Source organism: Takifugu flavidus, chromosome 2 (genome assembly GCF_003711565.1).
Source record: "Takifugu flavidus isolate HTHZ2018 chromosome 2, ASM371156v2, whole genome shotgun sequence".
NCBI lineage: Eukaryota > Metazoa > Chordata > Actinopteri > Tetraodontiformes > Tetraodontidae > Takifugu > Takifugu flavidus.
In genome coordinates this window covers 10,276,723-10,303,924 of record NC_079521.1, presented here as the reverse complement: position 1 = coordinate 10,303,924, position 27,202 = coordinate 10,276,723, and the positions used below count along the sequence as shown (strand labels likewise).

General features: G+C 47.8%; 1 protein-coding gene across 1 annotated transcript; it reads left to right on the top strand.

The window, feature by feature from the left end:
• The first annotated feature begins 120 nt into the window (after window positions 1-120).
• Window positions 121-25,702, top strand: otog (otogelin). Its single transcript, XM_057020066.1, has 53 exons — window positions 121-1,389; window positions 1,447-1,480; window positions 2,172-2,329; window positions 3,015-3,136; window positions 3,237-3,445; window positions 3,599-3,729; window positions 3,827-3,933; window positions 4,057-4,166; window positions 4,423-4,548; window positions 4,622-4,730; window positions 4,822-4,868; window positions 4,979-5,124; window positions 6,040-6,172; window positions 6,457-6,634; window positions 7,034-7,269; window positions 7,410-7,622; window positions 7,704-7,869; window positions 8,582-8,656; window positions 8,963-9,006; window positions 9,234-9,399; window positions 10,952-11,059; window positions 11,661-11,799; window positions 11,889-12,023; window positions 12,134-12,280; window positions 12,496-12,615; window positions 12,711-12,827; window positions 12,922-13,078; window positions 13,208-13,234; window positions 13,324-13,485; window positions 13,773-14,051; window positions 14,553-14,670; window positions 14,784-14,863; window positions 14,964-17,371; window positions 17,562-17,739; window positions 17,837-17,988; window positions 18,074-18,163; window positions 18,235-18,421; window positions 18,577-18,797; window positions 18,886-19,024; window positions 19,930-20,118; window positions 20,211-20,420; window positions 20,498-20,602; window positions 20,736-20,840; window positions 20,923-21,024; window positions 21,139-21,237; window positions 21,322-21,362; window positions 21,502-21,577; window positions 21,661-21,839; window positions 21,947-22,051; window positions 22,150-22,269; window positions 22,359-22,404; window positions 24,693-24,772; window positions 24,942-25,702. The coding sequence occupies exons 1-53, from the start codon at window positions 121-123 to the stop codon at window positions 25,140-25,142; spliced, it is 10,401 nt and encodes a 3,466-aa protein (XP_056876046.1). The 3' UTR covers window positions 25,143-25,702.
• The last annotated feature ends 1,500 nt before the right edge of the window (window positions 25,703-27,202 follow it).

Here is a 27,202-nt window from a genome sequence, read left to right as displayed (position 1 = left end):
TTTTAAAAAATTTTTCATTTTAAACATGATTATTTCATAAAGAGAGGTGTGATCAGCCTGTTTCAGCCTCCTCAGACTTGAATCACACATATATGAATGAAGCTTCTTCCTGCAGCAGTCATGTTAATACAGTTTCTTTCCCTCCATGTATCTGCCACTACACAGCCCAGTCCACCCCCCGGCGGCCAGTTGCGAGTGAACTGGAGTGCCGGGTCAAATGTGACGTCCAACGGGACCTCCTCGTGGACCCTCAGCTCCAACCAGGCTAGTCAGACACCATCAACTTCGCCCAACCGGTTGCTCGGCAGCGCAGCATCGTCCAGTCAAAATGCAACTGAGCTCAAATCCAACCGGTCCCAAACTAGCTCAAAGTTCTCCACCAAATCTCCAGACACCCCGACACCAAGCGGCCGCTCGCCAAAGAGCTCAACGCACGTCAGTGAAAACCAACCGGGCCATTCGTCTCCTCCGTCACCACCTAGCACGGTTCCAGCTAGCCGATCGCTGGGGAGTGCAGCGACAACCGTTCCTTCTCCAGCGCTCGTAGAACTTGCTGAGCCGTCGCATGCTCAACCGCCAACTGAAACGCCACAATTCGACCCAGCTCGGTCCAGCTCATTAGCACCGAACCCATTAGTTACCGTCACATCAATAACCAGTCTGTCCCAGAAAAATGCAAAAACAACTTCTCCCATGGCCGCAGAGACCAACGGCCACACAAACACGCCAGTTATTTCACGTCAGCCGTCACTCAACGCAGCATCAGCCGGCCGATCGAGCCTGACAGCACGCAGTCAGTCACCGGCCGCTACAATGCTAACTGGCCGAACAGGCAGCCAAAGCCCTCCGGTTCAACCCCCAACAAAGATTACTGACCAATCGCCAACAGCCGCGATACCATCCAGCCGCTCACAACCAAATTTCACCGTAAAACCAGGCAGCCAGTGGTCAACTATCCCGGCACCACCAAGGCAGTCGGCGGTTAGTGCGGAAAAAGTGAGCCCATCGCTGGCCAATGTAGAACCAGTCAGTCAGTCAGCACACAGCAGCCCCGCCGCCTTCACTGACCAGTCTAGTACGAAGTCAAGCCAGTCAACTCTCCAGGAAGTGCAAACAAGCCCATCTGAAAGCAGTCCAGTCCCATCACACCTCCCACCCCCCACCAGCACCTCATCCACAAGTGTTCAGCCCAAGCATACATCCTCATCAACAGCCTCACCTGGTCAGGCAGCACCACCTGACCAACCCCTGAGCACTACAGACCAGTCCTTAACCGGTTCAGCATCGCAGCATAACACAATCTTTCCACCAGATGAGCATCCAGTCAATATTTCACTGCTCACCAGGCAGGCGAAAGAATCTCTAAAGTCATCGCTGCGCAGAATTCAGGTAGGCCGAGAGATTGTCCTTATTTCTTCTGACTCACTTTTAAGTGTTTCTTGTCAGGTCGGCCAGTTTCTCCTCATCTGGCGCAAACCTGGCAGGTGTTTAAGATGAATTATAAAATGTTCCAACTTCTCCCCGCACACGCTTGCACACAGACGTGCACAATTCCTGGACTGAACAGCAGGAGAATAGCCTTTATCTGATTCACCCCTCACAAACCCTGGGTCTCTGTGGTACCTGGGCTTACGGGGGTCATGGCTGGCTGGGCAGACAAGCTTCAAGCCCACTGAGCAGATGGTGTTACTCCTGTTTGGTGCTTGGTGGTGCGTTCAGGAACGGAACATTTGGCAGAGAGCTGACAGATGGCAAAGATAGCAAAGATATTTTGGCTGTTTTTCTTATGGGCTGCCTGATTCAAAATGGTCATTTAGCATTTAAGATTATGTTTCCAGTCTAATTAGTACCATTGTAACTGTGTGTGTGTGTGTGTGTGTTGTCTCTCAGCCCAGTCCTGTGCGTTTCCTTGCCTTAACGGCGGTCAGTGTGTTCAGTCAGAGTCATGTGACTGCAGCTTGTATCGGGCTACTGGACACAGGTGTCAGACAGGTAAACTATGCAGCCTTTAGTCGTTTTCTTTTTTAACTTTGCTTTATTCAAGTTCAGATTAATTGTTTTCATCGAGTTTGTACAAAAACACACTGATAACCAGAACTGATTTTCTTTAGCCAAGTTGAGACGAAATCTTGTGAAATATTCTGAAATTCTGTCAATATTCTTCTGTCCAGTTCCAAATCCTGGCTTTGAGAGGGAGATGACCTGCAGGACGTGGGGTCAGTACAACTTTGAGACCTTTGACGGACTCTACTACTACTTCCCCGGGCGTTGCACCTACACGCTGCTCAGGGACTGCGAGGAAACCACCCAGGCTGGCCTGGTTGTCCAGGTTAGAGCAGACTTCCGACTTCAGGCTCCACAGATGCCTTCGGCCCCCTGCCAGCATCTGGCCGCGGACAGTTTTAAGTCCGAAAACACTCTCCCCTTTCTTGCGCTCTTGAAGTTCCATCTTAGCCTAAAGGAAGGATTTATTCTGAAGATTAGTGAAAGCTATCTGGTTATTAAAGTCAATTACCATTAAATACTGCAATTACCCAGCATGCCAGTAAAGTAAGTACAACAGACCAGGACTTTGTCCTCCTGAGAAGGGAGTGGGTAGCATATCTGAGCAGGGGAAATGACCAAATACACTATTTTTAATTAAAGCAAATGAATAATTGCAATGTTCTTAAGGGAAACTTGCATCTAGAAGATATTCAGAAGCAGAGATTCAGTTGTTTTTTTTTTTGCAAGAGACCAAACCCTGCACAAAAAAATGAATTAACAATAACGTTTGTAATGTCCAGCCTTATTTAATCTAGATAATGTTCATTAAACAGCTGCTTTTAAGGCCAACAGACATTAAAGTCTGTTGCATTTTAAACCTATTTTCCACAGTTTGAAGAAACGGAGACCTGTCAGATGCTAAACTGGCATCGCGGTTTAGCATCTGCATCCCAAGCCTCGTTCACCGTTATACTGACCTCATGCACGGTTCACCACCATCGTTCTCCTTTCTTTCTGAATGTTTGCAGGTCCACAACGATCAGCACTGTAACTCTGCACCTTACACCTGCCAACGCTCTGTCAGCATCTTCCTCCCGTGGGAGGGTGAGCTCCGCCTCCACGCCACTGCTGTCACTTTCAAAGGCCAGAGGTCAGTGGCCGAGATGCCCCCGATCACACACACACCAAGTAGTCCCCCCACATCAGGGTAGTATTGATTTCCATGCTGCCCTGGCGGTGTCTGTGTCTAGTCTGCAGCTGCCTCATCGCATCCACGACCTGCAGCTGGAGCAGATCTCACAGTACGTGTTGGTGACGCGGCAGCAAGGCTTCACCCTGGCGTGGGAGGGAGGCGGTGGGTCCGTTTACATCAAACTCAGCCCGGAGTTTGTGGGTACAACCTGCGGCATGTGCGGGAATTTCAATGCTGACGTCCAGGATGACCTGAGGACGAGCTATGGTAAAACTACAGGAGATGACATCATAGATGGAATTATTTAAGTATAATAACAGAAGGCAGAAACCTTGTTGTTTCTATCTATCCATCCATCCGTGTGACACTTGTACTGTAGGTAGAAGCAAAGGCAGAATCTCTTTGTTGTCTGCCTCCCAGGTGTGCTAACTCACGACGTAGAAATATTCGGGAACAGCTGGGTGGAAGCGGAGCCGCGTGAGGCCCAGTGTCCCATCGTTCCCTCTGGTTTCCCTTCACCCTGTGCTGCAGTTGATGCTCACGTCCTGTTGGTAAGCGGGCAGAGAAGTGTGAAAACGACCGTTGAACTGGAACAGTTTGCACGGGGACGAAGTGGAATTGACTGATATTGATGTGCTGGCTTGGCAGAAGGTGGAGGAGGTGTGTGCGATGCTGCTGGACCCTCCCTTTCAGAGCTGCCACGAGCTGGTCAGTCCTCTGTCTTACATGGCCAGCTGCTCCAATGACCTCTGCACGTAAGAACATTCAAAGCTGCACCTTAATCTGAATTCCAATGGTGCTCATGAACACTCAGTGGTTTTATCACTACAATCGCTCTGCTCGGTGCCAGTAGTTTTACATTTGGTACTCTGTTGAAGGTCGGGCCCCAGCGGTGAGGCGGTATGTCAGGTGTTCAGCGAGTATGCCCGGGCCTGCGCGCACGCTGACCACCCACTGCACGACTGGAGGCAACAGATTCCTCACTGTGGTGCGGCTGACTTGTGTTTCCAACTGTGCACCACTGAAAACCAAAACAGTGCTGCTTTAGTTCAGCCTTTTTAGTACTTAAAAGGGTAAATTAAGAAAGGGGGATACAGTATCTTTATCTCATTAGCATCTAAAATAAAGCAGTTTAATGCTCCTATTGCCACCAAGTCAGCTATCACGAGGCAAGCAGGGAACATTTTGTTAAATTACTCTTTTGTGCTGAAGAATCATTGGATGTTGCTACTATTTCTGAGCAGAGAGGCAGTGTTCAGAGGGTCTGGGGTACAGGGAATGTATCAACTGCTGCCCGGCTTCCTGCAACCTGGAGCGAACGTGCATCGACAGCAAGCTGGCATGTCTGGATGGATGCTACTGTCCCGATGGTGACTTGCTCTGCCCCTCAACGTCTCAGCTGCGTGTTGGTCAGCTCTTACAATGTCTTCCGTCCTCCCTCAGGTCTGATTTATGACGACGGGAGTTGCGTGATGCCCTCCGACTGCTCCTGCGAGTATCACGGCATGTTTTACCCACCTGGACACACGCTGCAGGAGGAATGCAACAACTGGTCAGCAACTTCATGAGCCACATTTATTTAATTATTTCTGTATTGATTCACTTTTAATTATCTGTTTCATGGTGCCATCTTCCATTTTCAGTACATGCTTGGCTGGAGTGTGGAACTGCACCGACTACAACTGCCCTGGTTTGTTTCATCTCTGTAGATACCAGAAATCACAAGATATGTCAGATGGAAAGAACGAAAGTGTCAAGCAGGTCCAAATAAAAAACAAAAATGTCTCCGTCTCTTTGCAGGCGAGTGCTCAGTGACTGGAGATATGTATTTTCAGTCCTTTGATGGTCGGATCTACACCTTCTCTGCAACCTGTCAGTACGTCCTTGCTAAAAGTCGCAACTCTGGGAGATTTACTGTCACCATCCAGAACACACCCTGTGGAGCTGTGAGTGTTATTTTAAATAAATTGCTTTTTTTTTTTTTTTAAAAAAAGAAAAAAAAGAACAGTTTAAGTTTTAGTAGACCTGAAGCGAAGCTGGTATTATTTAGGTAAAAAGCATCAAATTTTAAATGGAATGTTAGGTTTTCGGCTCCTCTTGGCGTAAAGCCACATGTTATGCATCTAAACCTTCCAGGGTCTCCCCGGCCCCTCCTCCCTGCAGACCTTTCCCAGCAGCTGAGTCTTTGAAATAGATGTCAAGCTGATCGGAGGGACGGCCTGAGAGCGCTAACCAACAACTGAACAGGATTAGCTTCTCTGGCCTGAGTGACAGAGTTGTGGCCTGCTTTGTAGTGAGGAGGGAGGTGAAGAGAGGTGCTGTTGGGGGGGGGGATTTGGACAGAGATCTGGAAGTGAATGATGGGAAGAGCGGAACAAGGAGGAGGGGGTGCTCAAACCTTTCACCTATGAAAGAGATGATTCATAGAAGCGGGATCACTTACTGCTGTTTTACTTGGGAAAACATGTCTCACTTGTACAAAACTGTTTTTTTTAATAGAAATGAAGAAAGGAGCTTTTTGTCAGGTAAAACCCAACAGTTTGTGGAGACCGGTAGTGTTCCATAGGAGTTGATATAAACCCTGCCTCGTTCATTCTATATATAAGTGACACTTGTGTGGTGTCAAGCCAATTAGAATTTTAAGCATCCTGAAGCAGTTAGCAACAGTTAGCCGACGACCCAAACCCAACAATTGTGAGACATGAATAAAAATGATCTGCAATGTTCACTTTATTGATGTTTTTACATCTTTAAAGCAGCTAACTGTTGTCTTATCCTCTTGGTTTTTGTCTTGTAGTGTAGTTGAATTGCAGTTATTTGGGTTTCACATGTTCACTGATGCATTTTGTCTTGTTTTGCAGAATTTGGATGGAGCCTGCATCCAATCAGTTAATCTGGTGATTGACGAGGATCCGAGAACTGAGATTACACTGAGCCGTGTGGGAGAGGTGTACAGGGCTGGACAGTACCGCATCTCCCTGCCCTATTCAGATGGTAACTATATTGTGATTTAGCACATCAAAATTCACACCTGCTGGAATGTTTCTATGTTGCTTAATTTTTGCTTCACTGAAGTCAAAAGATAAAAAATATGGAGTGATTGTTCCCTCATCTTCGAAGTTTTAATAGCAGTTGTGTCACTGATGGTTAGGTGGCAGCACTGAGCCAATCAATGGGCCTAAAACAATGAGCTTTTAATTTCAAAAATGTCAAAAGCTGTAAATAATGCAGTAATGAAGCTTGAAACCCTAAACCTCCCTATTAATCCGCCCACACAGACCTGGTCCACATCCAGGAGTTGTCGTCCATGTTCCTGCAGGTGAAGACGGCGTTCGGTCTGCGTCTGCAGTACAGCGGGGCAGATTTCCGCCTCTACCTTCAGGCCGATGAGCACTGGAAGGACGACACGGTCGGCCTGTGCGGCACCTTCAATGGCAACATCCAAGATGACTTCCTGTAAGTGTGTGCAGCTGAACTCTGACCGCTCCCACCGTTGTCCCCCTCCCCAAAATGATTAAATGAGCGAGCATACTCCAGTTTCAGTGGGGGCTGACGGTGAAGTGCTCTCTCTCTCTCTCTCTTTCTTTCTCTCCCTCCCTCTCTCTCTCTTGCCCCTCACACACACTCTCTGTGTAATGCACACTGGCGAGACGGCTCTGCATCAAAAGCCTCGTGCTCTGATCGGCTCTTTTAAGCAAGGCAGATCAGTGCTTCAACAAGGAATTTACTGTTAGCAGAATAGGGGCTTCACTTTAGCAGACGGTAAAGGCCGCGAAGGCCGGATGTGGTCTAACAGCTGTTAATGGATATACGGCGGAAACGCTCTACACAGGCTTTTAAATAACATTTGGTTAGAGTTCCTGTAGCTCCTCTGTCAATCACCGCCAAAGCGGCGACACCCTCATGGGGCAGCGACCTCCCGTGTCAGTTTCAGTACATGACCGATCTGCACTGCCCCCCCTTCAGGTCTCCCTCAGGTATGATCGAGAGCACTCCTCAGCTGTTTGGAAACGCCTGGAGGGTTTCGTCTGCCTGTGTGTCCAGCCTGATCACCCCTCAGCTGGATCCCTGCGACACGCACCAGCAGGCTGGTCAGTTTATGTCTGTTAAGCTACTGTGGTGACAGAGAAAAGTGTCCAGTGGTTTCATTGTAATATTTGTAACCTCACTGTGATGCTATCATTAGCCAATGCTAATGGCAATTCCTACCCCCCCCCCCTCTCTCGTGCAGTGGCTTATGCGTCTGAAATGTGCGATGTCCTGAACCAGGATCTGTTCTCCGCCTGTCACGAGCACCTCAGTCCCACAGCGTTTCACAGGCAGTGTCGCTCGGACACCTGCAAGTGCGGGACGCCCTGCCTCTGTTCCTCACTCGCCCACTACGCCCACCACTGCCGCCGATTCTCCGTCGTCGTTGACTTTCGATCACAGGTTCCAGACTGTGGTGAGTTTTCAGCAAAGTCACATTTAGTCCTGTTTTCCCTTTATAGAAGCCATGTTTTTCTCTCTCTCTTTACCACTATAGCAACCACCTGTCCTCCCACCATGCAATATGGTCCCTGTGTGTCGTCCTGCCAGAGCCGTTGCTCCGCCCTCTCTGTCCCGCAGCATTGTGGGGAGGAGTGTGAGGAGGGCTGCGTGTGCCCCTCTGGAACCTTCTACAACCACCGAACACAGACCTGTGTGCACCGGTACTGTAGGACTGATTGGAAAAGGAGAATCCTGAAACATATCCCGGGTTATTGCACAGGAAACCATCACTTTGGTGCTGATTTTAGCGAGGGGTCGTTGTCCTCACTCTGCCTCCCTGCAGAACACCGAGCAGCTCATTAAAACGGCTAACAGGGCCAGAATCACTCCAACATAAAAGCAATCCTCTCAAAGCGATATTTGTGTCTGCTCTGAAGTTTAGGTCAGCCTTTAAGTGGGGAGCCTTGTATCTTTTTACCTACAAGACGTTACAGAGCTCGAGGAGGAGCTCGGTAATTGTGCTCTCTGCTCTGCCCTCGAAGACATGCAGCTTAATTCCTCTTAAATGTCCCAGGTTTTTACATCCTAGAACAGCCCCGTGTCTCACTTACCTTGTGATAGAGTTACAGTCAAGGAATTCACCGTAAAACCCCCCTTTCATTCCCACTCAGGCTGGAACCGATACAGATATTTGAGAACCAGTGAGAAAAAAAATTGTGATACAGGGAACGATGTGTGTTACAAATGTCGCAGTCTCATCCTCAACGCATTGGGAATAATGCAAATCCTATATAGCTTCAGGTTTTCTAATAATAAGTGGCTGTTCAAATCCATAAAGTGAGCTGTGTATTATTCTAAAGATCTTAAAGCTGGTACACAGCGAGATTACTCCTCCGTCACCACATAAACTTGTGATTGGTGTCTTGTTTCCAGGAGCGAGTGTCCCTGCAGTTTCCTCGGAGCCGATTATGAGCCAGGAGACGTGATCATGACATCAGCAGGTGTTCAGTAAGCTCCTTCGCCGCCGTATCAACATCCATTTTCTCAGCCGGGAAAACATCCTGACCAAAGTTCATTCATCTTTGTGACTGATGATGAAGAATCCTTTGGCCTCTGCACTGGAAATGTTTCTGCCTAACTGGGTGTATTTAATTTGCTTTAAATTTAATAACATTTTAATGATTTAATTTTAAACACACAGGAGAATGTCAGAGATCAGAAAGATTAAACTTGGACTTTCCCGAGTTCATGCTTTTGTAAATAAGGTCTAAAATTAGGAATAACTAATTCTGTCTTCGTTGTGTTTCTCGGCAGGCTCTGTTTGAATGGGAAACTGGTCTCCCAGACAACGGGAACTGGTAAGAGGCTTAATTCTTGTTGCTATTGTGGAGCTCATAGTGAGAGTTCACCCGTGTTACTTTGTCACTCTTGAGCTAGCATTACACTGCCGTAGGATGCATCTATACTGTCTGTTGCCTCCTGAGGCAGCAGTGAGTCGTTGTGGCCACACAGACTGGGGTATAAAGAGCTTCTATAAAGAGCATGTAAGAGCTTTTACTGAAACTGTCTCCTTTGCCTCCTGCAGAGAAACGGTGTCCAGCAGGCCAGACCTACCAGAACTGCTCCGAGGAGGAAGACGGACTCTTGTCAGGAAGGGGCGTGGCCTGCGAACAAACGTGCGAGTCGTACCTGCTCAACCTGACCTGCTCGACGCACGAGCCATGCGTGCCGGGATGCAGCTGCCCTCCTGGGTGAGTGATTCCCGCCATCAATACTGATTTCTTTCTATGCAAATCCAGATTAGAGGATCGGCCACTCCCGATGTATGAATCAGTCCGTTTCATCGCGACCTTTCAGTGATTAAAGGTTAAGAAATGACGGTGGAGCATGAAGAAACCTCAGGTCATTTCTAAAAATGTCACGAGCCAGGAATAATCTCATTGGCACTGGGTCAAAGAGCAGCAATTTTAGGAGCCGCTGATTCAGGTTATCTCAGGCAAAGGTCGTAAGTTATATTTTGGGTGTTTCACGTTGTCTTGCTGTGATTTGGAGTTTTTTTTGTGCGTCCGGAGAAAGAAGTCTTTACATCCAACAGACCGGAGCAGATTACAGGTCACCTGATCCATGTAATCCTGCTGGATGTCAGCCTAAAAGGAGCGTTCTGTGACGTCAGCCGTCGTAGTTATAAAGGCAGAACTCATTGATTGTTGACCCTGCACCTCATTCAGTGATTCATTTATTCCTGCTCGTCACTTTAAGCTCTCTGACCTTTGTGCCAATGACATTCACGTAATTAAATTTCCCCACAAGTCACAGTTCACCTGTTTAATGATGGACACAGAATCTGATCCAGTTCTGCTCCCACCCACATGTTGAGTCCCAGCCTTATCTGGAGCCTTTAGTATGCTAGATTTAGGAGGTTTGAGAGTTTGAAGATGAATCAGAAAGAAAACTCTGAGCATAATCTATAAGTAAATAAAACTAAGGTAGCTGTGTTAATCTAAATGTTGCATATGTGCTCCAGATGCTGTCACATGACCGACGCTGGTGAAAGATTATTTCATGTCTTGTTTGCCATGGACAAAATAGATTGAAGATTTGATATTCATACCATAATATTTCTAGGAATCAAAGTTGAAGTCAAAGAGGGGTCACATATTCAGGGATATAATCAGTGCGGTACCCAACAAATTCCCTATCTGAGCTCTCGATCAGGCGCTGTTACATCATCATTAAATTATAAACAAAGACTGTGATTTAGTCATAATTTATTCATAAAAGGCGGTGAATGAATTTCGGACCTTTGATCAGAGTAATGGATAGGGCAGCTTGGCGGGCAGATAAAGGTGGCTGTTAACACCGTTTTATCTGGGATGTAACTCTACTCAGATGAACCCGAAGTTTGTGGAAGGACCATTCAGTACGTCTCTTCATTGTCTGCCGCCTCACCAGTGGATATAGCTCAACCCTGCATATTAACAGATACTTATCAGCCTCAGCTGGCAGGGCGCGGAACAAAGAGCGGCAGTCAGACAATGGCTGTTTCTCTGTGTAACTCTGAGAATCCTCATTGTCTGGTTTTCTCATGTAGCTAACAAATGTTAACCAGCCCTGAAACTCTGCTCCGCTCTGGAGGAAAAGCCGCTTTGGCTCTGCCTTCTTCGCACGATGTTTCTCATGTCTGGATTCAAGATAGACACCAGATATGCTAAAACATGATAGCAGGCAGCTAAGATAAGAAATCGTAAGGATCGTTAGCGCTAAAAGTGATGAAAAGTGGCCTGACTGGCTTCTTGCTCCCAGCTTGCTGAAACATGGAGACGAGTGCTTTGAACCGGCATCCTGTCCCTGCCTGTGGAAAGGAAAAGAGTATTACCCTGGCGACAGAGTCTCCTCCCCCTGCCATCAGTGGTGAGTTCATGCATTTATGCCGTCTTTGAAGGTGTTGATCCATAATGTCTGATGTGACCTCCATGCACTTTTCGCTTGTTTGGGTCCACAAATTGATACCACTTTTAGCAATTTTCCCCCAATAATACCTGCCAGATATAAGACAAACCTCCAACCTTGTCACTAATTTTCAGAGTCTTATCTAGTCTGGAAATGCGGTGGCTTGACATTATCGAAGCAGCAAAAGTGGTCACCTGATATCCATAATTCTCAGCTATCACAGAAAAAGGCCTCGAAACAGAGCAAGTCCTTGTATGACTTTCTGATTCCCTCAGCTTCAGACTCTTCAAAGTCAGTGAAAGGAAACACTCTCCCAGTGATCCCAGTCATTCTCCCATCCTTCCATTACTTCTTGAGGCCATAGCCAGGGAAGAAGGCATAGATGACAGCTTAATAGCACGATGAGCAGCGATTCAGCCTTTGAGAATTCAACAGCCACTTTTCTGCCTGCTGTAAACCCGATTCTCCCGACAAAAGGAGGCCATTAGAGGTGGAAAAAAGTGGCCTTCACTAAGTGGGTACAAGTTGATACTGAATTACTCAAGCTTTGCTTCCTTTGTAGTGTTTGCCAGCACGGGGCCTTCCTGTGTGAGTTCCAGCCATGTCCGTCCATGTGCACGGCCTACGGTGACCGGCACTATCGAACGTTTGATGGGCTGCTTTACGACTACATCGGTGCATGCAAAGTCTATCTTGTAAAGGTAAAATGTCTGATTTTCTAGATATTTGAAGCGCTGGTTTGGGTCTCTTTTACTTTAGCACTATTGATCGTCTTCTCTCTCGTCCTCAGAGCACCACAGATGTCAGCTTTAGCGTAGCAGCCGTGAACGTCGACTGTTTTGACAGCGGAGTCATCTGCAGGAAGTCTCTGATCATCGCCATCGATCAGTCCGTCATAGCGTTCGCCGATGAAACTGGGAAGCCAGTGAGCGTCACTTCCAGTCTCCTCTTTTTCTTAAGAAAGTGAAAGTGAGCACTAGTACCACTAGCTGGTGCTATCATTTCAGTCAGGTTAAAGCAGCTGTTTGTTTGCAGAGTCCATCCAGTGTGGTTTACAGGAAGCAGAGGGTGTTCATGTGGTCTGCAGGATACTTCACCGTTGTTCATTTCCCAGAGGAAGATGTCACTGTCCTCTGGGACCGTAAGACCACCATCCACATCCAGGTTGGACCTCGCTGGCAGGTACAACGCTGGTTTGGGTTTCGAGCGGGATTCAACTAATGTGATTCTCTTTGGAGAAGAGAGTTTAGTTCATTTTTATGTGTTCAGAGAATATTTTGAGGTTTTGGCAGTGTTGTGCTCTGTGTTGCCACTAGTGGTTGGAGGTGATACTGCAACAATAGTGCAGATATGGATGTGTCAATTAAAATAAAAAGAGGCATTGTTGATGCGTACAGGGGAAACTAAGTGGGCTCTGTGGGAACTTTGACACGAAGACAGTGAATGAAATGAGGACACCTGACAACCTCGACTCCCCGACACCGCAGGAGTTTGGAAACAGCTGGACTGCAGTTGAGGTGAGTATTTTACAGAGTTGGTAACAGGTTTGACTCAAAGTTACACTTCTCCCGTGTAACCACTCAATAATGATCCAGTCTGTGTGTTGGTCCAGTGTGTAAACAGTCTAGATATGAGACACCCCTGCAGTCTCAGTCCTCTCAGAGAGCCTTTTGCCAAGCGACAATGTGCCATCCTGCACAGTGAGGTCTTCCAGGCCTGCCACCCAGTGGTGAGTAACACTAACAACAGCCGCAGGTTTTGGATGCTGTCACTTTCTGCACCGTTATCTGGTTATTTACTGTTTAAATGTCAACTATTTTCAGGTGGATGTCACCTGGTTCTACACAAACTGCCTGGCAGACACTTGTTCCTGCAGCAATGGCGGGGATTGTGAGTGTTTCTGCACCAGTGTGGCGGCGTATGCTCAACGCTGCTGCCACCAGGGTGTTCCCATAGACTGGCGCTCTCCGTCCCTGTGCCGTAAGTCCCGTTCAATCTCAGTTTAAGTAAGGTGATAAGCTAATCTTATTAATATCATTCCAGGACAACTTAAGATGCTTGTTTAAACTGTTTATCTTACTTTATTGAGCTCTCCTCCTCTTTTCCCAGCATATGATTGTGAATTCTACAACAAAGGTAAGCGTTTGTCCAGAAAACTAACTGCTGCATGTGTTGTGTTTGAGTAACTTTGAGCTGTGTGGACTAAAAGTTCTTCCTATCTGCAGTTCTGGGGAAAGGTCCATTCAGGCTGATCAGCTTCAGGGACAGGATGACACTTGTTGCAGTCAACGGCTCCGGTGGGTCCGTGTTCCTCAGCACCAGCACCATTCCCGGAATCCTGTCTCAGTTCATGATGACGCCTGGCCTCAGCAGAGCCCGTCCTCACGGTGGGTCACTTCTGTTCACACCGCAGGGTTTGACTTCATGTCATCCTGTCCAGTCAGGTCTTTGCTCTTATGATATTAAACTAGGAAAAAACACAAGCTACATTTGCTGAAAAGCTTTACGGGTCCATTTTTCCACACTGCCGTCACCACAGGGCAGTACAGTAGGTACAGTATAAAGTAGGTGGACCTGGGAGGTCTGATGCACTGATCATTTCTGTACATCCACCTGGACACTCCTCTCCCCCTGTTGCTGCTCCTAATTAAATGTTCTGCTTTCACCTTCACAGATACATCGCGTGTCTCTTTTGAAGCAGCTGATAGACCAAACTTCTTCCTGTACGTGAGCCCCGGCGGCCAGCTTTGGCTCGCCAAATGGGAGGAGGATGAGGCATTCTGGGATGGGGCCACATTCATTCTTCGCAGAAACACCTGGTTGCCTGGGTACGACTCCCTGGAATCCCAGGCGAAGCCCAGTTTCTTCCTTCATGCCTCGCCACCCCGCATCCACCTGCTTAAGTACAGACATGTGGACAGCTTCCGCAAAGCCACGCTGTTCAGGCTGACAGGTGAGCAGAACTGAAATGACAATCATACAGAGCGGGGGTACATTTCAGTGAGATTCAATGATATAATTTACACATAAACAAGTTTATTTTTCAGTTTAGAGCCTCAGTAATCTCTTTTTGTGGTATTTCTTGAAGCGTAGTGGTTCTCTGGCGTGGCAGAGGTCTAAAATAAAAGCTCCAGAGACGGCAGCTAACTGCCATAGAAAACTGCTGTTAAAAAGACAGCAGTTTGTCAAGGATAGTGGAAAAGATGCAGCAGGCAAAAACAGATTAAATCTCCCGCTGACACCAGTGAAGGTTGCACATATTCAAGGATGGAGCCAAGATTTCAGACACCGAAGGCTTCAATTACTGGTGTATGAAAATATCTGTTGCTCATTTCAGGATGGTTTGGGTCAATAACATAAAAGAGATTTTATTCATCTCGATGCTGTTGGAGTTGCTTTTGCTGTATTTTGAATGAAGTACAATGATGTGAGTATATGTCATGGTTCTGACTAGGCCCCAGTCCTGACGCCACACCTGGTCCTCGGTGTCAGTGGAGGTACGACTCCTGTGTTGTCCCCTGCTTCAAGACCTGCAGTGACCCCACAACTCAGTCCTGCACCACCATTCCACAGTGAGACGTGTTCTGCTCTGTGGATTCCACTCCACCGGCTTCTGTGATTGAGATGTTTTTGTGATTGATTTGGCGGCAATTTTTCATGGATTTTTGTTGCTTCCTCTGACCAGGGTGGAGGGTTGCCTTCCTGTCTGCCCCTCACATATGGTCCTGGACGAGGTCACACATCGCTGCGTCTATGTTGATGATTGTGAGTATCACATGTGCTCTCATATCCTTTCAAACGGCCCAGATCATATCATTGATTGAGTGTTTCCATGTTTTTCATAACACACATGTTAATGTTACAGGCATCAAAGCTCCCGTCACAGTGCTGCCTGTAACACCGTCCTTTCCTGTCACAAATGCAACCACCACATCCAGTCCTACCACCAGCCCCATCAGGACTACCACAACATTGTCCACCTCTCCAGACACCGGGCCTACCTTCACATTTGGTACTACGAGCACACAGACACCCTCTGCCAAGCCGACTCATCTACCCACCACCACCCCTTCTGAAACACCGGAACCTTCCAGTGCAGCAGGACCACCGTCACTGCCCACAACGCCAATCTCTACAGTCAGAGTCACTGAAGCCCCGCTCACCACCGTGACAAGTACGACCAGTACTTCCAGTCCCGTCACATCTAGGACGAGCAGCGCTCCCTTCGCCATCACTGCTCTGTTCTGGTTCACCTCCTCCACCAAACCCACAGACTCTCTCTTCACCACCACACAGCTCAGGTCGCCCAGTGCTCCGTGGACCATGAGCACCATTGAAGAACCAATCCCCACCAGCAGGTCTCCAATCAAAGAGACCATAGAAATGTTGACTCAGCCATCCACAGTGACTTCGACAATAACCCCCACGACAGACTCTGTTGTTACAGACAGGACCACTGTTTCCAGTACAATCACCACAGCAGACACAGGGACCACAAAGGCCATCACAGTGGCCAGATTTCCCTCAACAACAAGCACAGCTACCCCTGCTAGTTTACCACACACAGCCTCCTCCTCACCTCTTCAGACCACACCTTCCGATAAAACTACAACTTCACCTCCAGCCATTTCAGCTGCACCCACACAGGTAGTCACACCTGTGACAGTTCCAGAGGGAACATCACTATCGTCTACCACAGAGAGGATTCTGCACACCTCTCCACCTCAGCCAACAACTACTTCAGAGTTATTGACATCAGCTACCTTCCCAACTTCAACATCTGTTCCTACATTGGCTGTTACAGACTGGAGAACAGCAACGCCAAAGAAAGCAACCACAAAGGACACCACTCTCTCTGGAATACCTGGGGTTGCCTCAACAACACCCGCAGCTCCACCTCCAAACATTACTGACACCCCACTGTCTCCTGTTCCTACCTCCACTCTCTCTTATGAGAGGACCTCCATGTCTCCTCAGACTCCACCAACAGAGAGAAGCACTCAGACCTCAGCTTCAACACCTGAGGTTGACGAGATTTCTCCAATTTCTACTGCAGCAACAGCAGCATCCCCTCCAGAAACTACTACTGGACCACCTCTCCCAAAGACAGACACCTCCACCCTGTCTCTCACTACTACACAGACCTCAGAGCCCCACCATGTGCAGACCACCTCCACCCCTGTCCACACTACAACAGTGACTTCTGAGTTCTCATCCAGTGTCCATGTTACTTCCACTACGGAAGCACCTCGCTTTGCCGTCACATCCACACCAGTTACCACTTCCGTGACGCCAGTTGTCACCACTGTCACTACGACTAAAGCACCTGCAGCAGTTTCAACTGCAGAAATTCCTGCCACCACCACCAGGAAGTTGGTTACACCCCCACCTGTGTTGAGTGTTGCCGAGACGACTGTGACCACAGTCTCCGCCAGACCTCCTCCAGCTTCTACTACGTTCAGGCCTGTTGTTGTTGTGCCTGTTACAGAGACGACACATCCTGTGTCTGACAGAGTGGAGACCTTCACTAAAACTACAACCTCACCATCTCCATCATGGTCTCCAAGACACACAACTGTTTCAACTATGGCTCTAGTGACAACAGCCGATGTTGAGGGAACAACAACCCAGCAGGTTTCGTTTACAAGCGCAGCATTGCCCACGACGACTTCCACAACTGCATCGGACACATCCAGAGTTTCTGCAGCGACATCTCCCCCCAGAATTGTGACGTCTCGGAGGCCCTCTGACGTTCCAGTCCCTGCAAACACCACAGCGGAAACTGCCATTCCAGCTACAAGTGGAACAGCTACAACTGGAACACCATCCACAACCCTCACAACATCTACTACGGCGGTATCCACAGCAAGCACGATCAGACAACCAATCACTTCAGCTGCCAATATGACCTCCGGAACAGTTCCAGAACCGGCACATTTGCCGTCAACAACGCAGCTTTCTACAACTGTTCCAACAACAACCACTAGAGAAACGTCTGAGACAGCAACCACAAAGACGGATGCGTCACCATCCGCAGCACAACCGACTCTGACACTGATCTCCACGCTGACACCCAGCGTTCCCACCTCTGTCTCAGCATCGCCTTCAGCGGCCACGACATCCCAAACGACTGAGCGGGAGCGAGTGGGTCATACCAGTCCAGGTGTACCAACAACGCCTCCCACATCACCGTGGCCTTATACTCCATCTAAAACCACACACATAGCAGAGGTGATAACCGCCACTGCTGTGTCGCCTGTAAGGACGTGCATTGTAAGTCCATTTTGCTCTTCCAGTATGTTTCTTAAAAACTATCTCCAGTTTTATTTCCCTCATCTATTAAGAACAGCACAAATAGCCAGTAGAAAACAAAAGGGTTCCTGTAGAACCTTGATTTAGTGGTACTGATATTTCTGTGGATTGTGCTGTTGTTTAATGACCCATCTACATTTTCCCTCTCCAGCCTCCGTACGCAGAGATTGTTGACGAATGCACAAAGTATATCTGCGTCAACAACCAGCTCGTCCTCTTCAACAAGTCCCAGAGCTGCCCCTTTGCCTCTTTCCCACCTAACTGTGGCCTGCTGGGCTTCGCCGTACTGGTGAACGGAGACAAGTGCTGCCCTAAGTGGGAGTGTCCATGTGAGAACATACGAAAACCACATACCGTTTTGTTTACATCCTACCAATGCTCACAAAACTTTCCCCCTTTTTCTGCATCTAATTTTGTGTACGGCAGGTCGCTGCTCCATGTTCCCCGATCTAAATGTTATCACCTTTGATGGGAACAGTGTTGCCATCTACAAGGCTGCATCATATGTAGTAACAAAGCTGGCCAATGAGACGGTGACAGTGCTGGTCCAGGAGTGCCCTGCTGATGCTGAATCAACAGTCAGTTAGACTTTAGGCGATCTGACAGTCATTCACAGCTTTTTCATATGTATCTTACGCCGCGTGACTTTGTTTTTTTCCAAAGCTTTTCTGGAATTTCACCAACCTGTGTCTGGTGGCCCTCAACATCACCCACAAATCAAACCATGTGACCATCAACAGGCTGCAGAGGAGGGTAAGCCTCTCTCCTTTCCTTAGCCCAATTCTTTCCATTAGTTTCTAACCTGGGTCCTTTTGTTTCCTCAGCTATATGTCAACTCGCGGTACGCCAAACCTCGCTTCAAAAAGTTTGGCTTTGAGGTCTATGACACCGGCAACATGTACCTGATCCGGAGTCCTGCTGGTCTCAAGCTGCAGTGGTTTCACAGCACCGGCATGATGGTGATCGAAACAGACAGCTCCAGCAACAAGTTGTCCACCATGGGCCTCTGTGGTACGGGTTAATTATGGCTTTTGTGCGTGCACTCAAGAGTGTTTCTACTAGTCTCACATTAGTAAGGGCTGCTAATTCCATCAGGATGCATTGGTCAGATTCTGAGCTGCATTTATTGTCTCGAGTAAAGTTCTGTCCGGTAACGCGCTCTTCAGGGTTTTGTGACGGTGACCCAAGAAACGACCTGACTCTCGCCAGCGGCACCGCGCTTGGAGAGGGCGAGGACCCGACGGTCTTCATCGACAGCTGGCAGATTCCCAACACCACCAGCTACATCAGCCAGAGCCGCCGCCGCGAACTCAACTGCTCCACCAGCGACTGCTCCGCCTGCTTCGACATGCTGCAGAGCTCTGCCTTCTTGCCCTGTCACGACTTCGTAAGTTAACTGATTTCTTGGTTTCACTCGCACAGGAAGCTAAATTGTTGTCAATGTGAACTTTATTTGGTGACTTCTGTGGTTCAAGGTCCCACCGAGCACATTCTGCGACCTCTGGGTGAAAGATGAAGAGTATGTCAACAACCAGTGCGTGGCGCTGGCAGCCTACGTAGCATCCTGCCACAAATTCAATGTCTGCATGGAGTGGAGGAGGCCAGATCACTGTCGTAAGAGTTCTGCTTTCACCATTTAAACCCCCTCTGCAACAATCTGTGATGAAAATAAACTTGTTGGCTAACAATCTAAGGAACAGATGATAGTCTGGTCCTTGTCTCGTCGAGAATGCTGGCTGCAGCTCTGTGACTGCTTGTACACGCAGCAGACGAGTGTGTGTGCCATCTTTAGCATTACCTCTGACAATGGGCACTTCAGGCAACCAACCTGGATCATTTCTTCTGCTTTATTCCTGCATCCAAGTATTTGTCCTTATACCGCAGATCAAGTACAGTCACGATGAAGTGCAGAGGACCCAAACAGACCTGGGAGTGTGTGGGCCATGCGCCACATTCCTTTCAGCTGGCTCTCTTCTCTCGCTCATGCATTGTCACCAACATGCACTTTAGATCGGTCCATATACCAGGGTGTCGGACAGATCGGCGAAACATTCTCACATTTTTGAAAAACCTCTGCCACAGAGACTCGGTGTGCTCGGGGGGACTTTCCTTGTCAGGATGTCTGGAATTTAGGGGATTCTTAAAATTTCAGCATAACAGGGCTTGCAAATCCGTGATATTGGAACACGTCCACACCGCAGACATGTTGGCCCTAATCAAAACAAGCGTGTAATCATAAAATCACAATGCGTACATGTGTGTCTATGTGTATGTGTGTATGGATATATGTTTACACATACCTATGAATGCCTGTGTACATATTTATTGTTGTCTCTTTTGGTCCATCTTCTCCTTCTTTTCGATTCTTTCTTCCTTCGTTTCTTAGCTGTCACTTGTTTTGGTTGTTGTTGAACTCATTTTGTTTGTTTGCTATGTTTTTTTGCTGTTGTTTTCTTGTTTGTTAGCTTTGCAGTCAGGTCCAGCATTAATTTTTTAAAATATGTTTTTTCCTCCCGCAGCCTTCACATGTCCCGACACTCTGCAGTATCAGGCCTGTCTGACTGCCTGCACGTCTCAGTCCTGTCCAAACCACGACTTGGACTCAGACCCTGACCAGTGTTCGGGCCTGACGGAGGGCTGTGTCTGCCCCGAGGGGACGCTCCTCCACCGGCCGTATTCGGCCCTCTGCATCTCACCTGAGAAGTGTGGTGAGACCCTGGTTTCAGTAGCACACAGAGGACACAGCACTGCGCCTCCATGGCAACATGTTCACCACCTCATCACGACTCTCTGTCCACAGCCTGCACCGACAGCGCCGGCGTTCCCCGTGCGCACGGCGAGGTTTGGAAAGCCTCAAAAGACGGGTGCTGCATGTACCTCTGCGACAGCGACACCATTGTCCCCGTGGAGTACAACTGCTCCAGTGTGGCCACGCCGATGTGCCATCGGGCAGGAGAGATGATCATCAGTCTGGCTGACGACGCCAGCTGCTGCCCACGGAAAGTCTGCGGTGGGTCCGAAGATGACAAACGTGTAAACTTAAAAGAGAATTTGAGTGGTCTGAAGGTGTCATATCTGCCTGTGCAGTGTGTAACCAGAGTCTGTGTGACCTTCTGCCTCCCGAGTGTAAATATGGAGAGAAACTGGTGTCATACTACAGGCAGGACTCCTGCTGTCCAGACTACATGTGCGGTGAGTGTCTTGATTTATTACCAAGGCATTCACTGCCAAGTAATTCAACTAGAGCAGTAAAAAAGACAGTTTTTTAATAATTTTCTGCATGTTTGTGTGTACCTTCACACACGTGTGTGTGTGTGTGTTACAGAATGCAGTCCGGATCTATGTGAGTCCGACATTCCGTCCTGCAGAGACGACCAGACTCTGATCGCCGCCAGGGCCGAGGGCAGCTGCTGCCTCGCTCACATCTGCAGTTAGTTCCCGAAAATACACATTTCTGCCGCTCAGCTCATTGTTGTTGTCATCTTAGTGCTGACTGATTTGCGTGTCCACAGTGTGCTCCTCGTGCCTGGAGGCACCGCCTGTCTGCCTGCAGGGGGAAGTTCTGACGGTGGACGCCAACACCACGGACCGCTGCTGCCCCTCCTACCAATGTGGTCAGAGCACAAACCATCAACACATGGATTTCCCTCTACAAACTGGAAACTTGAACGTGTATGTGTGTGTGTGTGTGTGTGTGTGTGTGTGTGTGTGTGTGTGTGCACACGCAGCATGCAACCCACACAGGTGTCCACAGCTTACCTGTCCTATTGGAATGGCAGTGGAGTCCGTGTCCACTCCAGATCACTGCTGTCCAAACCAGACATGCGGTATGACACTTTATTCCACTTTTGATTTATCAGGATTTTTGGCGTGTTTTTTTCGTACATGCTGATGGAATTTTTTCTTTCCAGAGTGTTCATGTGAAAAAATCACATCCCCAAAATGCGGCCCGGTACGTCTCTGTCTGTTAAACCTGTGTGCGAGGACGTGATGATGTGTGTGAACCTGAGAGAACCCACAGATTTGCTGTTCTGTAGAAGAAAAACTGTGTGTGGTGATTTTGTTCTCATGCACCGTGTGTCGTTCCACAGGGAGAGGCCGCACAGCTGGACCGGGCCTTCCTGTCTGACCCAAGAAACCAGTGTGCCTGCAAGAGATACAAATGTGGTGAGTGATGCCAGTTCTGATCCAATCACAGATCACAGAAGCTCTTGAATCTTGACTGGCTATATTTACCTGTGTGTGTTCAGTGCGCGAGGCCGTGTGTGTGTTTGGGGAGCGTGGGGTGCTACGACCAGGCCAGACGCTGGTGGAGCGCAACGACAGCGGCCTGTGTGTCAGCCGCCAGTGCAGCCGCAGCCTCGACCCGGCGAGCGGCTTCTACCTGCTCCGCACCAGCAGCATCAACTGCTCCGCCCACTGCCAACCAGTGAGACCAGCGTGCACCCCAGTTACCCCTCACACAGACATAATTCTCAACGATTCGAGTTAAGGAGGTCGGACCCTTTGTTTATTTCTGTCTTTGTTTATTTTCAGAATCAGATCTACACGCCACCAAAAGATCAGTCAACATGTTGCGGCGTTTGCAAGAACATTTCCTGCCTCTACGAACACGAGAACGGCACCACCCTTCTCTACAAGGTCCAACTGGTTTTCCAGAATCTTAGCACATGTGCATAAACAGGCCCTGAGGTTCTGAGACTCTAACCAAGCCACATGTTGCCTTTGGTGTGTTTCAGCCGGGACGGTCTTGGGTGTCAAACTGCATGAAGTTCGACTGCGCAGACACTCTGTCTGGACCCACACTCATCTCCTACTCCTTCAGCTGCCCACCCTTCAACGAAACAGAGTGTACGAAGGTACGTGCATTCACGCACACGTAGGCATGTAGGTAAGATGAGCTTGAAGGGAATTCCTTGCCCTAATGTGGACTCCCGTCTGCTGGCAGGTTGGCGGGACTGTTGTAAGTTACATGGATGGATGCTGTAAAACATGTGAGTATCTAATCTCAGTTTAGCTGACTTCGGTAGTTAGCGTAGCACCGTAGGCCTCAGCTGACACTGAAGAACGCCTCCACCTGCCGCCCACGTGTGTCCAGCATGTCTGCCCAGTCCCATTTCACTCCCAGCTGGGGTTTTACATCTGTGATTATTGATAGAAGGGTCTGTCGGAGTCGGTCTCAGAGCCTTAAAGACATCTTTCAAAGTGTCACCAAAAACATCTGATCAGATGGTTTATGTGCTGCAGCTCACCATCATGTGCCAATCCCACCAGGTACTGGATTCACTCTGTTCCCTTTCCCAGTTAGCCCCCTGACTCCCACAGTTAACACAAACTGTGAACGAGGTACACAAGAACAGCAACAAGGGTTGTCAGTGCCATTGTTGATATTCAACAACGTACTCCCTGCAGATCACATCATGCTAAAAATAACCAGGAAGAAACTGCAACCAGTTCCCCTTCAATGAAAAGTCCTCTTGAATGATGTTTCATTTGAGGGAATAAACATCCTCAAAAGGCCTAAAAGGGTACACTAATGATATTTCAGATAAATCGCTGTAAAGTTGTTCAGAATCTACTTTTTTTCCATGATTTTTTTTTGCTTGGTTCTATTTTCAAATCCCAATTTTGAGGTTTAAAATTCAAATACAAGCATTTCCAGAAAATGGTAACAAAGGGCAGCAAACTACAATATATCCTCATTTTCAATGTAATGCCATTCAGATAAACACACATTTTTAAAGGGTTATTTTGTTGCATCGGTTCAGCTGAAAATGAAACCCCACTTGAGAGGACAATCATTTCCTGTGTGTGTGAATCACATCCATTCACAACAACTCTCTCCCCATTTAGCTCTGTCTGGGCAGTGCATTGTTGATTGCCAACAATGTGCTGTTGGTAGTGACCCGGTAGTCGGGCTTAGAAGTCTGCATGTGTAGATTCTGATGCTGGTTGAAGATGTTTCCGTAGCTGAAGCTGTGGGATGTCACCTTCGGCCGCTAGAGGGAGCTGTAGGAGAAACTCAAGCTGCTTTGTGGAGCATTTTAGCCCTCAACGATCCATAAATGTAGGAAATCAAGAGCTTTTAATTACAAATCATTTCCAAAAGACAGTGGTGCTACACACAGCAGCTTTATATTTCTTCTTATTTTTGCTGTTATATTCCAGAAAGGCTGGTGGAGAATGTCTATACGAGCACTCTGGATACATGCATGAGCAGATACTCCTTATTTATTACAGGTAGCGGTGGTGGAAGATTCTGCACATTACTAGCATCTACTGTTGCTGCACCACACCTGCTTACAAACAGATGTTTGGGATGGCGAGGAAGGTCATTTGGTTTCAGTTCATTTGACACCCGCCTGGTGTAACTTCTAAATCCTGTCACGTTGCCCAGCAGAGGCCACACAGGCCCAAGATCAATATAATTTATTGGCACACTAAGTCCAGCAGCCATCTTAAACCTTGTGTAATGTTCATATTGTTGTTACTCAGCCAGCGTTTGTGGGTCTGATGGACCCGTTGCATTTTGTGGCTTTTAAAGACTCACAATCAAACACTTTTATGTTAAAATACTGAACAGATGTTTACAAATTTACAAGTGAAGCAAGGTTTTTCAAAACTATTTATTTCTTTGAACTTGAAATGTGACCCATTCAGGTGCACATCAAAATGAGAGGTGATATATGTTCTTCACAGAAAATGAGCCAAAGTCAGTGAGTCTCAGTTTGAAAAATTGATTAATTTGATCATTTTTCTTTTAATAAAAAGTGAAAACGGGCCCCACAGACCCGAACACCACACAAGGGTTAAAGTAGAACATTTTGAGACTTTATCGTCGCTGGGACGTTTTAATCGGAAATAATGACTTGGTGGCCATTTAATCTCATGCATTACAGACGGTTGTTGTGTCATTCTTATGGTGTTGTTAATTGGGTGTCAAGTTTCACTCCATAAAATTGGAAGCAGAGCTCAGCTGTCATTGGTGACCTTTCACCTGAACACCTACAGCTCACTCATTCATGCGGTTAAACCTTCCACCACTGCAAGTTTGTTTGTGATAGTCTTCTACCACATTTATGTTCTCTGGATTTCCCCCGCTTTATTACTTCATCTCATCCCTCCAGTGAAATTTCTCAACAGCATGATATGCATCGTCTCTTCTTTCTCCTCTTCGGCATCTTTTTCTTCGTCCTGTCGACCTGCAACAGCTCACATCCTTGTTTTACACGCCTCCAGTTATCTTAGCTTAATCTTATTGAGTCTGTCTTCACGCCAACAGGCAAAGAAGACGGGAAGTCGTGTCAGAAAGTGACAGTGAGGATGACGATCAGGAAGAACGACTGTCGCAGTAACAGGCCGGTACGTTGGTCGTCTGTTGAGATGTGATATTGAGATGTGGTATTTACTAGTTTGTGTGCACTTGCGTGTAGACTCAGATAAACAGGATATTAATACTCACAGGAGGTAAAACAGATTAAAATGTGGACCAGAGTCATTCCTGCTCAGTTGCCATGGCTACATCCTGCAGGTGAACATCGTGTCATGTGATGGGAAGTGTCCGTCGGCCAGCATCTACAACTACAACATCAACACGTACGCTCGCTTTTGCAAGTGCTGCCGAGAGACCGGCCTGCAGCGGCGCTTCGTGCAGCTGTACTGCAGCAGCAACTCCACCTGGGTCAGCTACAGCATCCAGGAGCCCACCGACTGTTCCTGCCAGTGGTCCTGAACACGCACGAGCGCCCACACGCACACAAACACACGTGGCGCTGCACGCCCCCTCTGCTGATAGTAAGGCGTTACTACGATGCCAAATGTTGGCGTTACAGATGGAAGGTCACCTCCCTGCCAGTCTGCAGAGGGGGAAAAAAATCAGTTATTCTTCTTTATTTTGCGTGGAAATTTTATTTTTGCTTGCTTTTTTTTTGCAGGATTGTTGTTTTACCTTGACTACCCATAATACCCCTTTGTAAATGACCATTCCCTATGTTTTAAAATGATTTGCCTTATTAGATTGCTAGATGTTTGACTCTTAGAAAGCCACTAATGACCTGTAAATTCACTGATATGAGTATGTAACGTAATAATCATTAGTGCATGAACTGCGTTGGATCCAGCTGTATGTGGAGCACTTTATTTATTTATTGGGGTTCAAGTGACAGGACACGTGTGTGGGAGAGCAGAGCAGGTTGGTCACCAGAGCATCACCAGAATAGTCCAGAAAATGAGGATCTGTAACATACAACTGTACATTTGAGTTCGCAATAAATATTTCTTTCAAAGATCCAACCTGATTGGCTCCCTCAGCTGATACAGAGCAGATCCTGCTCCAGATGACGTCGTCTGAAAGAGGAAGTGGTTACAATGCACAATTTGCGACATTTCTCCACCCAATATCAACTTTCACAATAAGTGTGGTAATGTGTTGAAGGTCGCCGGTACGAATCCTCCGAGCTGCTTAAGGCCATGAACCCTAAGATGGTAGTGGCCCACTTCTCTTTAAGGATTGGTTGTATACAGCACATGAAAATGGCTGAATCATCAAAAAAGAGGATAGGTTTGAGGAACCGCTACACACTGGACTTCCTGTAAATCCAGTCAAAAATAACACTCACCAGCAGCACAAGTCTGGCATCTAGTGTAAAAAGTGTTCTGAGCATATTTTTATATTTTCACTGACGTCCTTTCCTCAAATTTAGTGTAACATTGATATTCTGACCCCCCCAGTTGTGAACAGATGTGCAACAGCAACATTTGCATCCCCAATAAAGCAGTTTCTTTAATTTCAGCCCGTCGGCGTCTCGTATCGATCAACTGCTAAACCAGATGTGTGAGCACTTTCAGAGGTGGTTAAAAATCCGCTCCGGCTGCAGACAGCCCGTCACATCGGCACGGCCAGACGGAAAAATGACACCGCCGTGCAAAATCGGCAGGTTTTGGGCAGACTTAACCCGGACCTCCAGTTTTATATCCACAGAGCTGCCAGAAGCAGACGAGGAGCTCCGGCAGGAAGAGTTTGGTCTCAAATGGAGGTCATTAAAAATTAAAACTCTTTTCCTGGGATGTGTGTTTGAAAAGGAAAAACCGGGGAGAAATAAACATTTTGGATTCTAAAAGAAGGTTCGGACAGATTGTCCTGATTTTCAATGGATTATTTTTCTCCTCTCCTTTATTTCTGGTGAACTTTTACTCAGGATTATGTCTGTCGCTTTGACTCGTCCTACCTGAGGCCGTGAAGGATATTTTCCTGTACCACGTGACATCCATCGGCTGTCCGCGGCCCTGAGCTGGCGGCCATGTTTGAGCTCTCTTGAATAACAGCAGAACTGATGGAGATAAGCCACAGTTGGCTGCCACCTCCCGCTGTAAGCCAGCGCTGAAGGACTGAGAAGGGCACATAGTGAAGAGCTGAGCAGCCCGGGCCGGTCCGATGCCCACCCCAGCTGGACCGCCGCCACAGACCGTCGCTGACGTCGCTGAGCGTGACGCCAATCTGGCCTCAGCCGCACAGAAACCCCAGCAATGATCCCCTGACTCTGTTTGAGGACTCAGTCAAGGTCGGAAGGGTTGAGATGTTTGATCAGTATTGTGTTTGAACGCCGTCGTCCGATGAGCTCATGCTGTGTTTTTGTTCCCCTCCTCATTCTGCCTCTGTTCTCAGCTCCAGTCAGAGTTTGGCCGTCCAGCCTGGAGGCGACACGTTAAAGAGAGATTTAATATTTTTCAAACCCTCAAGGGTTTTTTTTTGTCAGCCAGGCCGAGCGGCTCCGTGGGCCTCAGCTCGCGTTA

Excerpts from the sequence above, each read along its gene's own strand:
- otog (XM_057020066.1), top strand. The coding sequence starts at position 121 with ATGTTAATACAGTTTCTTTCCCTCCATGTATCTGCCACTACACAGCCC. Across the intron at positions 9,400-10,951 it reads GGATGCAGCTGCCCTCCTGG|CTTGCTGAAACATGGAGACG; the intron begins GTGAGTGATTCC and ends TCTTGCTCCCAG. Across the intron at positions 20,841-20,922 it reads CTGCCTCGCTCACATCTGCA|TGTGCTCCTCGTGCCTGGAG; the intron begins GTTAGTTCCCGA and ends GCGTGTCCACAG.